Consider the following 12,848-nt stretch of genomic DNA (forward strand, 5'->3'; position numbering starts at 1 on the left):
CAGCACAAAATGACTTGCATACATAAAGAGATGAGAATAGAGTCGCACAATTCTCACAAGTCTAAATCGTCCACTAATCTCCACGATGGAAAGAATTACTGGGCGAGCTCCAACGTTGCTTTCAAAGATGCAGTTAAAAGGTGCAGTTGTTGAGCCGCCCACAGGTGTTTGTCAAACCCTGGTCAGATGTGGATCATGAAGAGTCTGACTAAACAAATTCTTGTTTTGTTGTTCGTTTTTTGGTGTCAAAAAGAGTATAGTACAAAAATAGTATCGGAGGACGATAATTTGTCTGGAAGTGGTTTTTCTAAAATCTGAAACTGAGAAACATTGATCAGAAGTGGCAGCCGACGCTACCACCGGTCTTTTAATTAGCAATGACAACACGGTGCCAAGTCGTCACAAGCACAGAAAATAGTGGTGAAATGATACTGTAACATTTGGAGTATTTTTGCTGTGTATCAGCCCTGTGATGGTTTTATTGGCGCATGGTAGAACAAAGCATTTAAAAGACTTAGACGATAGGCAAAGCAACTTAAGTGGGATTTTCTTTTTATAGCACGTTATCTTTGCGTATGATTAGTGGACTTTACTGGGATTATTTTGCCGTAATTTTGTTTGATGTATAGCTGCCGGGAACAATACAAAAGAAGGGGGTGGGGTTATCGATGGATGAGGGTGAAAGATTGGGGGAGGGGTTTTGAGTTTAGCCAAGTGTGATGGAGAACAAGGAGGAAAGAGGAGGAGGGGGAGGAGGTGGACGGACTTGATGTTGCTCTATGGCTCAATAAAGAGTCTGTGCCCTTTGTTTTGAGGATAAGTTTGGTTTTCTAAGTTCTGCCAAGATGGTAGAAGAAAAACTGTGAAGTTGGAGGGACCCCTGACGAAGGTTCTTCTTCTGAAAGACCTAAAACTTGTATTACTTGATTGATTCTTCCTCTGACAGACTTGAAACTTTACTGCAAATCATTTCGTCTTGAGGAGTTTTCTTGAAAGACTGAGTCTTGAATGTTTGGACGAACAACTTGTGATTGGACTTGAGAATCTGTCTGGTCTTGGGCTCGTCTCCACTGACTAGAGGACTTATTTTGGGTGGCACAAACTTGACCGCTGGGTCTCTTGGACATTGTTTAGCCAATAACTGATATTCAGTGTCACATGACAAAAGTATTAAGAGTGTAGATTGCCAACTACTGAGCTGTGGTGCGGTACTTTAAGCTGGTTCCACCTGCAGTAACAGTAAAAAGCACTGTAGCTGAGCCTCTACAGTTAAGTAACAGTGACCTTTTTAACCAAGATTAAAAGACTTGGCCTCGTCTTGAATGTCCTGTGACTCAATTTGCCTTCAAGCACTTGAAACCCACTCTAAAACCTTGACATTTGTCTCCATTCATGTTGAACTTTTCGGTTGCAGATTTAAAACTTGATTATGACTCACATCACACACAATTTAAGACCTAACTTTCCCCCCCAGACCTTTAAAAACCACCTCTTCATTATGGGGCTGCCAACAAGACTAACATCATTTCAGCTGCAAAAATGAACAGAAGGCACAAAGAAAGAGTATATTTTTGACTTCCTCTCTTTGCCTTGTTCAAGTAAAGATGGATTACTGACGAGGTCAACGAGGTCAATGCCCTCCGACAATGGGAGGCCTCATTGGGTCAAGGTTCCCGCTGATCCTCCACTCCCAAAATGTTTTGTTAATGCATGTTAGACCACAAGTCTGGTTACGTATGATCCATTAAATGATCATGTTCTGTAATATTCTATATCATATCGTCTACATTTCAGACCTGGTTTTGTGTAATTCGCCGCAGAAAAGACGTCTTTTTAAAAGCAGTAATTTGACCCTAAAGAGCTCGTCTTTATTCACAGTTCAGTCATTCTACCTTATGACATCTCTTTCGACGTCTTTTAAAGATCGCGCCGCTTTCGAAACGACCAAGACCGCCTCGGTTTACCTTGACACTGTAGATGATCCTGATGATAGAGACTGACGCTGTGGCTGTTCAGCAGTTTCTTTTACAGTCTCATATCACAACCCTTGACACATAATCCTCAGCGCTATGGAGAGAAAGAACCCTTCAGTCATTTTGCACAAAGCTTTCACTGCTTTATTAATCCAGCAAGGTCAAATGGTTTGACATTAATAAAGGCTGTCACATTCAATGCAGCCAATCAGAATAATTTCTCTTGAATGCCTCAGTGTGTACATATGGCACGCCGCTAACCCGCCATCTGTTCTCTCAAGACTCCAATCTTCTGGAGTGTGAATAGAAGGGATGTTCCCTTTGCTATATTTCCTGAAGGAAGATCCCCAGTTCCTATTGAAAAGCTGTAGTACTGAACGTTTGGGTGATTAAATGACTGTAAAACCTGAAGATATCGTTTCTGTTTATAGAAAATCAAATGCGTCGTAAGCTTAGATGTTCGTGCGCTCGCTGAAAACAATTTGTACTCCACTAGGGGGCACACCACAGAACTCGAAACATAAAACATTTTAGAATTAGCATCACAAAAAAAACCCATACAGACAAAAACACAGAGCTGACGGTTTGACGGTTTCACGGTCTTTGAGGAAAAAGCCGTCACATCTTAAGTGTAGGTTACTGGTACTGCCTCTACACCGCCCCCTAGTGTCCGTGCGAGTATTGCGCTTTCAGATATGTTGTGGTAATATCCGACGAAAGGACACGGGATCCAACTTTTGCACCACCTCTGGTTTTTAGTCGAGTTTAATTAGTCTTAAATCAGTTAAATTGAGTCATCAACAACACAACTGTGCAGAGTTCATTGATATATCGTTGTAGACTGGCTGTAGTTCAAGTCTACAGGTGTGTGTCTCTCACATATCCTGGCTTTTATCATGAAATTGCTGGATCGTTGTTATTTTGAGAAGCACCGATGGGCAGACTGTATCTAGATTCCCAGGATAGAGGCTCGAGGCTTGAAGTGGATTCCCGGGAATACAAGAGAGCAAAGAGGCTGTTAGCCTTTGGTGCAATAACGCTACACACTCTCACCAGTGTTTAACCTCATCCTCACCTCACACTTCAGGCGTAGAGACCACACACACACACACACACACCCCTCCTTCAATCTGCATCAAAAGACTTTTCATTTTTGTGGCTCTGACCCTGCAGCAGCTCACCACCCTCTGAGTTCCTGATTGAAGAGTGACCTTTCAGTGGAGGCTGACGGGCCTGCCGAGGATTTAGTGAGATTTCCTGTGCTGTGTTATTAGTTTTTTTTTTAGTTTAGTTCTAGTTTGTTCCTTGTTGACTTTAGTCCATAGTTGCGCATCCTTTAATTTCACTATCACAAGTATAATCATCAAATTTCAGGTTTTCCGCTCGAGTTCGAACACGTTGTCTTGTTGCCCTGAGGCGTGAAGCTCAGATTGAGAACTGGAGTCTCTGTGTGCGCTTTATCTTCTGAAGGTCCTGATAAAAATGGATGGAGCGTCTCCCTCCCCTGTCTTGACTTTTTTTTGCAATCAATATATCATTGTTCCTCTTTCTTTTGTCTTGTCAAATGTCTTTGAGAGATTTGCTACCTGGAATAAAGACCAAGTCTGAAGTCGGGGAGAGTCTGAAACTTTACATTAACCTCTATAAACCGATTTGACATGTGAATATGTAGAATTCAAAGGTGAGGGGGTAAAATATTGGGCATGTGAATCGTGTTGTTTCCATATCTCGTTAGATGAGTAAAGGCATTTTTTTTTTAAGTGTCTGCTTTCTTATGGAGGCAGATGTTAATAGAGAATAGACACAAACTCTATAGTTACTGTATGTCCAAATCCATTCTTCGGTGTTATGTTGTTCAACCAAGGCTCTCACACTCAAATTAACCAGGAGCCAAGAGTGTTTGGTCTGTTATTAGCTTAAAATCAACAATATTCACAATGATATTTCACAGAATTTCAAAGTATGACAACAGTGCAAAATGCAAATATCAATAAAATACAAGGAACAACCTAAAAACAAACCAAAATATTGATAAGTCTATGGAAGTGAATAAGCCTGTTTGAAGAGGTTTGAGAGTTTTGAGCCGGGATTTGAAGATGGAGAGAGAGAATCAGAGTTTCTGATGTCATGTGGTAGGATGTTCCAAAGGCCAAAGGCTCTCGACCCCGTGGTGGTCAAACGGGCAGGTGGGAGGCAAAGTTGGATGAAATCATACAATCAGGGGACTGTACTCTTCAATATCTGCTTTCAGTGCTTTCAAATGAAGGAGAAACTCCCCGAGTATTTGTGACTAACAGGGCCCACTAGTGGTCACATTTGTATTAACTCACTTTCTGTGGCCTCCTCTTCTCTTTAATCTTTGGGGGAAAATTGGCCCCGCCTCCCTCATGCGTCTCCATCTTTCCTCCAACTGCCTCATCTTCCTCTTTCAGTTTTTATTTTTTCTTTACACTTTCCCTTTTCTCCTCCTCCTTGTCTGCACCTCCCTCCCTCACAGTCCATCTGCGTGTTTGGAGGCATGAAGCCATGAAGCCCTAATGACGGGCAAACCCACAGTCATTGGGTTAATCCAGTTACCTCGACCGGTGCAGCGGGGCCCATTCGCGCCGCCTCGCCACCTACATCACCCTTTGTTTCCTGCTAATCCCATTGGCAGAGCCTCCGCCACACACTCTCGCACACATCCTCGGCGCTGTTCCTCGCCCCGTCACCTCCACACTCACACACACAGGGGGAGAAAAGACATCACACAAAATCTTTTAAAGGAACCCCCCCCCCCCCCCCCACACACCCCAAAAAAAAGTTTCCCCTTCCGTGTGGATTAACGATGCTTGAGTGACATCTCTGGCTGTGTGACATGATAAAGCAGCAGCACCATGACAGGGCTGAGTTACATTCAAAAAAAAAACCAAGCTCCTGTTTGAGGTGCTTATCATTTCGCAACACACCCCGTTGTCAGCGGCAGATTAAGTCTCGTCAGTCGTCACGCCGGTGTTGAAACAAGGCGTCTTATTGTCAGGCTGTGAATCGGACTGAAATAAGTTGTTTTTCTTCCGACAGATAATTTTAGCTCATTGATTACAAAGCATTTGGCTCCACTACGTGTTGTTTTACTCATAGACGGTTTATAAAAAGTGGTGATTTGCCTGTTGAAGCTAAAAGGGAAGTAAGTAAGTCTTCTTCAATGGAACATGATGCCAATTTTGTGAATGATCTTCCCATTTAGAGAAAACTACACAATAAAACAGGGTTGTTATGAGTGGAAACCAGTGGGATTGACAGTTGGTATCGTCCAGTAGGTGCCTGGTTGCAGTGAAACATCTATGAACATCTTGATTTTCAGGTTCCTCGACATGGAACTGGCCATATCATGAATCTAGAGGCTTCAGAACGGGATATTTGGGTTATTTTAGATGATTTCATGACTGGTTGCCAGTTAATCTAAATGCCATAAATGCCATTGTTTGTTGTGTGACTATCTCTTGCTGCTGTAATACTGGGAATTTCCCCATTGTGGGACAATAAAGGTTTATTGTATCGTATCGTAAAAGTTAAAATATCATGTTGTGAAAATGTGGTGTGTAAAAAAAAAAAAACACGATTTATGCCGATTCATAACCCAATTTCCTCAAAAGCACAACATGTTAAAACTAGATTTGAAACGATTAATCGATTATTAATCGCTTACTAAATGAATCGACAACTATTTTGATAGTCGATTAATTGGTTTGAAGCTTTTTTCGCGATTAAAACAAGATTTCCGATTGTTTAAGCTTCTTAAATGTGAATATTTTCTTCATTTCTTTGCTCTGGATAACATTAAAAGTTAACCTTTTTGGTTTGTGGATAAAACAAGACATTTGAGAACATCATCATTTCCAGGTTTGACGAACATTTTTTTAAGGTTTTCTGATATTTTATGGACCAAACGATTAATCGACAGATTAATCGATTATGAAAATAATCGTTAGTTGCAGCTCTAGTTAAAATACTGACATATAAAATAGCACCACATGATTCTGGCGAGTGGTTTGTGTGTGTGTGTGTGTGTGTGTGTCTATGAGTCTCGAGTCACGTTGCCAGGCTCCTTTGTCCACATTCCAGAGTATCGGCGTGTCACTGCAGGGTTACAGTCAGAGGAAGTGTTTGGCCTCGGATGAATCGAGGCCCAGTTTCTCATGACAAGGCCCGTCATACATGTGAGAGCAGCAGCACTGGAGACATGAGCAGCTCGCTGAGCAGCGGGCGGAAAAAGAAGGTCGTTCTATTCATCGGCACAGAAAGATTGCCTTGTTACGCAAGACCCTCGCTGCACCTCGCCTTCTGAGAAGTGACGGAGAGGACAGAGGGGGACAAGGCGACGCTGTCCTCCGTATCGTGGAGGGATTTGTTGATGTTTTTTCACATGAAGGAATCGGACGAGAATTGATTCAAATACAAAAGGAGCTTCAGAGAGGTTGGTGGTCTGTTCCACTTCAGCTCGAGGTTGCAGACGGTCTAATTGGTCAGACTGAGACGGGTCAATTAGAGGCAGAGCTTATTTTCCACATTAACCACCTGATTTATATTCCAGCCTTGCCTCTTCGATGCCTTTTCATTAGTGTATATTACACTTGAGGGGCTTGTAACTTTCAATCCAATTGTCTTTTCGGAAGAAACCCAATTAACTCGACATTTGTGGAGTTTCCCTAGAAACAGCCGGTGCACTATATGGAGTTACAACCTTAGCGTTAAGTTAATTCAAGCAAATGTTCTATACTATCTTATACTCACAGACTACATTTGCCGGACACCACACCCCCCTGGTGGCTGGAAGACCTTCTCGCCGTTAGGGGGGTTGTCGGACATTGCAGGAAGGCGAAAGGACATATTTTCATGTTGTCCATCTGTCACACTCTTGTGAATACGATACCTCAAGATTGTCTTTGGGGAATCCTTTTTAATATCGGTGCAATCTCCAATTGTCAGGCGTCACATGATCAACTTTGTAGAAATCGTGTCAGACGCGCCTGATGTGCGATGTATTCCAGAAGAAACAGAAGTGAGGAAGAGCTGAAGTTAATCAAACTGTTAATAGAGGCAGAAATTAAGGTCTTGAATCTTTGGTTGACCACATATTCATTCATTCATTCATTCATTCATTCATTCATCTACCAGTAAAAGTAAAAGGCGGTGTAAACCCTTGACAGGTTGCCAGTCCTTCTTGCTAAGAGGCAACAGTGCTAGCCGCTACGCCTCCATGTGACCCCGGGTTTACCACATATCCCAGCTTTCATTTTTTTCCCTTAAATCTCGACTGATGATTGGTTATTGCAGTGACGTGCAAGTTTAAATATTTCAGCTTGTGCGTTTGACACGACAGCGCGTTTAACGCATCACATCCATCGCGACAATTCGTCATAGCGTTGGCTTTTGTGTGTAATTTGGTCAAACATGACGTTCTGTGAAGGTAATCTCAAAGGAATGCCTTGAGGGAGTTTCTTCAAATTTGGTACATACGATCATTTGGACTCAAAGATTAACTAAATCGATTTTGGTGGTTGATGGTCAAAGGTCAAGGTTACGGTGATGTATTAAAAAAAAACAGCCTCAGGAAATGTCACTGCATCTGGTACAAGCCTTCAACCTGACTCCAGGATGATGGGATTAGAAATGTCTGGTCAGATTTCAACGGTTGCTGTGAAATTTGGCATAACTTTTCACTCGGAGCCATGGATTACATTATTTAGACGTTGGGTGGCAAAAGATTATGGTCAAAGTGGCAAAGGTTTAATCAAAAATCATGAATACTGGCGTTTTTTTTGACGTTGAAGTCAAATTCTTCAAAATCATATAATTCTGAGAACAAGTAATAATTTTCAAGAATGGAACAATATAATTAGCAAATTACAAGAACATTATTTTTGGTATTTTTGGTAATTTCTATGTTCTGTGCCAATATAAAACATGTAACACTTGCATACACATGCAACTCATTTGAATAATTTTGTCAGATGGTATTAATAATCATCTTGACATTTGTCATTTTGTGGTTTAAAACACAAAAAACAGCTGTCATATTGATATTGAGCAAAATTATAGTGCAATGTGTGTCGTTATTATTGAATACTGAGTTATTACCCAGCCCTACATTAAAGTCTCATTCTTGTGTTACGGTATTATTGACGGCGTCATGTGGTTTTAAATCTTAACACAGTAAATATTGACTTTTTAGGAAATGAAATCGCAAATCACATGGCGGTATCTGTCAGTTGAAACTGTAAACCCAAAACACACACACACACACATACAAACACGGCGCTGTCGTGTTCATTTTCAGCGCATATTTTTCCGCTTGCACCTCCAGTGGCTCGCGTATCAAACCCGAGATGAGATACATTCAGCCTCCGCGCCTGTGATAACTCACAGAGGCGGTCGACAGGTCGCAGCCAGTGGGAGCTGCATGCAAATGTAATCTCCCGGGTTATTTGTTGATCCTCACCCTGCATCTCCATCGAGTGACCTCTGACCCCAAATGCAAGGAATTTACCTTGGTCTGACACGGGCACAAGATTTGCAAATCTGAACCACCCGTGTCTGCAGTACGTCTCCCACCCCCCCAACCCCAACCTCCTGCATCCTGGTGAATAATCACCTCCACATCTTTAGCCCCTTCCCCACCTCCTTCTTTTGGCCTCCATACATTATTCAATACCCAACGGAGCATCCGAGTGTGTGTGTGTGTGTGTGTGTAAATGTACCTGAGCTCTACCTCCTTATCTTTTGTCTTGTCTGTGTGTTATTTTGTGTGTTGCTGACTCTACAGACTGTCTTTATAATACACATCTGTGTGTGTGTGTGAGTATATTGCTTTGTCCACAAAGCAAAATGATTCACTTTTAATGATTTCTTTGTTATATGGAGCAAAAAAAATCACATTTTAGAAACTAAAAAACACTTCTTCAATAAAAAAAAATAAAAAAAACCCACACAGATTAAACAATTCTCAAAAGAGTTCACCTTTAACAACGTCGTCTTGGTTATGAACTTGATTTCTACCGTATGTCATTACTTCTCTGACCAGATCTGACCATGACCATGACAATGACCACCTGACTCTGGTACATACAGTACAGTGTTCATAGTGTTGCTGCCGCAGCTGTGGCGGCACCTGCTGACTGATCTTCTTTACTACATTAAATCCTGTGGAGCGCAGACACAAGGATGCTCCATGTGTCAATTCCACTTTAATTACTCACATATTCTTATAAACAGTCTTGTATAAACTACCTAAAAGGGACACTTGAGTAAAAGTACAAGTATGTTACCAGAAAATGACTTTTGGTAGTGACTTTTTTTTTAATAATATTACTTAAGTAGAAGTCTTAATGTATATGAAATTTACTGTACTGTAGTTTCAAAAGTCATTTTCTGATATAAAATGTACTTAAGTTTAAGAAGTAAAAAAGAGTAGTGAGGATTGAGCCCTGGTGGATCAGGGGTAGGACATTTTGTCTGGCAACTGGAAGGTAGAAAAAGCTCTATATAAACACAGACCATAATACTAACTCTTCTTCTTCTTCTGATTTTATTTGGTAGTAACGAGTAACAAAGATAGTTAGAGGAAATGTAGTGGAGTAAAGGTAAAGTTTAGACATATAAACAATAAACAAAGTTCATAAACGTGAATTTTGTACTTAAGTACAGTTAAATTACAACACTGGTGTTCAATATAAACAGCCATAACTTCTAAGACACAAACTAGGCGTCTTAGAAGGTTCCATCTGAGCTCTCTTCAATCAAATCTTTCAATTTAACCACCTAACCTTATCCATCATAGGTTCATCTCTGTAACGTTGTCCACTAGCTCCAATTCAAGACAGTGCTAGAACTGCCCACAAGTGATAATGAAGGTCCTCTAAGTGATAATGAAGGTTTTCATTAGGCCCCAGACAGATCAGCGACGTGACTCCAGATGTGACGATAAGCAGATGATGTAACAAACCTTACCAAACCCTATAAACCCTCTGAGGCAGGACGAGTGGTTTTTGATTAACAGGTTGTTCTGGACGTTAATCCGTCCCTGAGATGCGGACGTGGAGTGTTACCTCTCCACGTTTGTCCTCTGGAGGAGCTACAGTGACACGTTGTTGTTTTGTTAAGGTCCTCCGTGAAGTGACTGAAGTCTTATTTTGATACCTAAATTAGAAAGTGAAGGTTGTGTCCTCTGAAGTCAGGGAAACCAGTGTGTATGTGTATGTGTGTGTGTGTATTCTGGACCGTCCAACCTCCATTGTCTCTATATATCAAGATTCTGATTCTACGTCAGTAGAAAAGTCTCCTCTATTTAAGTCCACGTAATCCCCTTTAAGAATGCACACACCCCTCTGTTTCTGTGTGTGTGTGTGTGTGTGCGCATGTGTGTGTGTCAGTGTGTTAATACCTCCGAGCACGTTACCACTAATCCACTAGCCGACGGCAAAACTGTCCGTCCATCGCTTGCTCCTCTTCCCTCCCTCTCCCAGTGTCTCTGACACACACACACACACACACACACACACACAGAGACACACACAGAGACACACACACACTTCCATCTTGGCTTGAACCCACACATTCGCACACACGTTGGATACATTTCCCGCCGCTGAGGTGATCGAGGTCTCCACAGGAGAACCCATGAGTGCAGGCATGGTGGTTGGAGCGACAGGCCAGGTGAGCTGTGGCTGACAGGTGACCGAGCTCTGTTGTTGTTATGAAATCATGTCAGTATCGCTGCATCTGAACTTTATTCCAGTGGCTAAAAATGTTGTTTTCATCACGTATAAATCTGACTTTTGCTGTGTTCTTCTACTGGCTGTTCAGTGACAACAAGGTTTATGGTCACGGTGTGTCATTTATTATGTTTTTAAGGACTTTTATTGTGAATTTTAACAGAACTTTTGGCTCTGACTTTGTCGTATGTCTGTCTACAATTACTGTGCAAACAGACAATAAAGTCTTATCTTATCTTATGGTAGAAAAGAAGGTGTCGTGTCTCCAAAACACTGCGTTCAATATCATATTTTTCACACCGAGCTTCTCCTTCCGTCATAACATCTGTGTCTTTATGACACAAATATGCAGGAAACTAACATATCATAGTAAGTATTTATAGTTATTTTAGGACCTTTCATGAGTATCTGTTCACATGTATTGGTGCATATTTTGCCAAAGGCTGCCAGTGCTGTGACGCTGCATTATGGGAAATGTAGGCTACACTAGTTTGGAATCAGGCTCTCTTTTTAACCATGTGTGTGTTTCAGGGTTAAGACCTGGTTCAAGAGTTAAACTTGGGTTTAGGTTAAGGGCTAAGAGAAGGGTTAAGCACTTAGTTGTGATGGTTAGGGTTAGGGTTAAGGGCCTAGGGAGTGCATTAATGTCAATAATGTGTCCTCGCTTAGCTATAAAAACAAGTTTGTGTGTATACCTGGTATTCCGTATATTGTGGGGACATAAATCTGTCCTTTTGGGGACAAAAATCAAGTCCCCATAACATAAATGACTACATTTTTAAGGTGAAGACGTGTTTGAAAGTTAGGCTGAGGTCAGGGTCGGGGGTTAGACCAGTAGTAATTATGGTTATTGTTAGGGTAAGTCTCCAGGAAATGAATGTAAGTAAAAACAATGTCCTCTGAGGTCATGGAAATCAGTGTGTGTGTGTGTGTGTGTGTGTGGAGGGATGTTCTCTATTTGACTTACATTATTCATACCCTAACATCTAATCTGTGTGTGCGCATGTGTGTGTGTGTGTAAAAAAAATGAATAATGCGTGAAGTGGTGAGGGCGGCAGCGATACATGATGTCATCAAGGCCTCGGGAGAATTCTGGGATGGCTCATTTGGCGGGCGAGGCCAAATGTGTACCTCGTACCCTGTCTGTCTGCGCTCTCTCTCTCTCTCTCCCTCCCTCCCTCACTCGTCCGTGTGTGTCCACTGTCAGCAGAGATGAGGACACTTGATCGTTCCCTTCATGACGCCTGACATTCAGATAATGGCAGTTAGGATGTGCATGTGCCTTCTCTATCACCCTGACACACACACACACACACACAGGGTGGGAGCTCATTAGGTGAGCAAAGGTTGTGCTAATGAAACCTAAGGGACTGGATTTTTCCGCACATGCACACACACACAGGTTTGTGCAGCGTCTCTTCTCAGGACACTGCATTGATTTCCATTCATTTGTATGAACTAAACAAAGCCTTTACCCGAACCTTAACCATAACCACGATTCAAATGTTAGCCTTTAGTTCCTCAGAAGTGAGGTTTTGCCTCTGTAGGACCAGGTTTTGGTCTCTAAGAGGACTACCGGTCAGTGTTTATGACAGAAAAGGTCCTAGTACACACACACACTTGCTTTTTCCTCTACCTTCCCTTGTGTCTCTTGTCTACGCCCTACAACCTTGTTGCTAGGCAATAAACGATGGGGAGACGGTCTAAAGCCTGGTGTGATGTTGAAGCAGTTGTTACTGTACACACACACACACACACACACACATGTGAAGCATTAGTTTCACACACACAGTAAAAACTCACGTCCCTCATCACATCCAGCAAAGTCAACCTCAACATAATAATACGTTATGACAGTTTATGTTTATAATATACATTCTATTTGAACTTTTTTGTAGTCTTTTTGTTGATATTTTTCTATATTGTACTCCCACATATGTGGAAATGAATGTTTATTATTTATTACCTTTATCTTTACCGTATTTGCTGCTGTGACAATGTAAATTGTAAAAGTTTTGTCAAATCACAAGGGCTGATTTAAAAATTTAAAATTTTTTAATGGTTTTGTTTTGGATATTAAAAGTACTAATAGGTCAATAGGTCATTGTACACGATAAGAAGA

General features: G+C 41.5%; 1 protein-coding gene across 3 annotated transcripts in view; it reads left to right on the forward strand.

The window, feature by feature from the left end:
* The window catches only part of ank2b (ankyrin 2b, neuronal), a 142,758-nt gene that overhangs the window by 41,596 nt on the left and 88,314 nt on the right, over positions 1-12,848 (forward strand). The window contains exon 1 of one of the 3 annotated variants that reach the window (XM_058624388.1): positions 10,622-10,667. The exons of the other annotated variants lie outside the window; for them this stretch is intronic. Coding sequence (XP_058480371.1) covers positions 10,632-10,667 — 36 coding nt within the window. The 5' untranslated portion in view covers positions 10,622-10,631. Of the gene's footprint in view, positions 1-10,621; positions 10,668-12,848 lie in introns of those variants that run through there. 3 annotated transcript variants of the gene reach the window in all.

Source organism: Solea solea, chromosome 3 (assembly GCF_958295425.1).
Source record: "Solea solea chromosome 3, fSolSol10.1, whole genome shotgun sequence".
NCBI classification, from domain to species: domain Eukaryota; kingdom Metazoa; phylum Chordata; class Actinopteri; order Pleuronectiformes; family Soleidae; genus Solea; species Solea solea.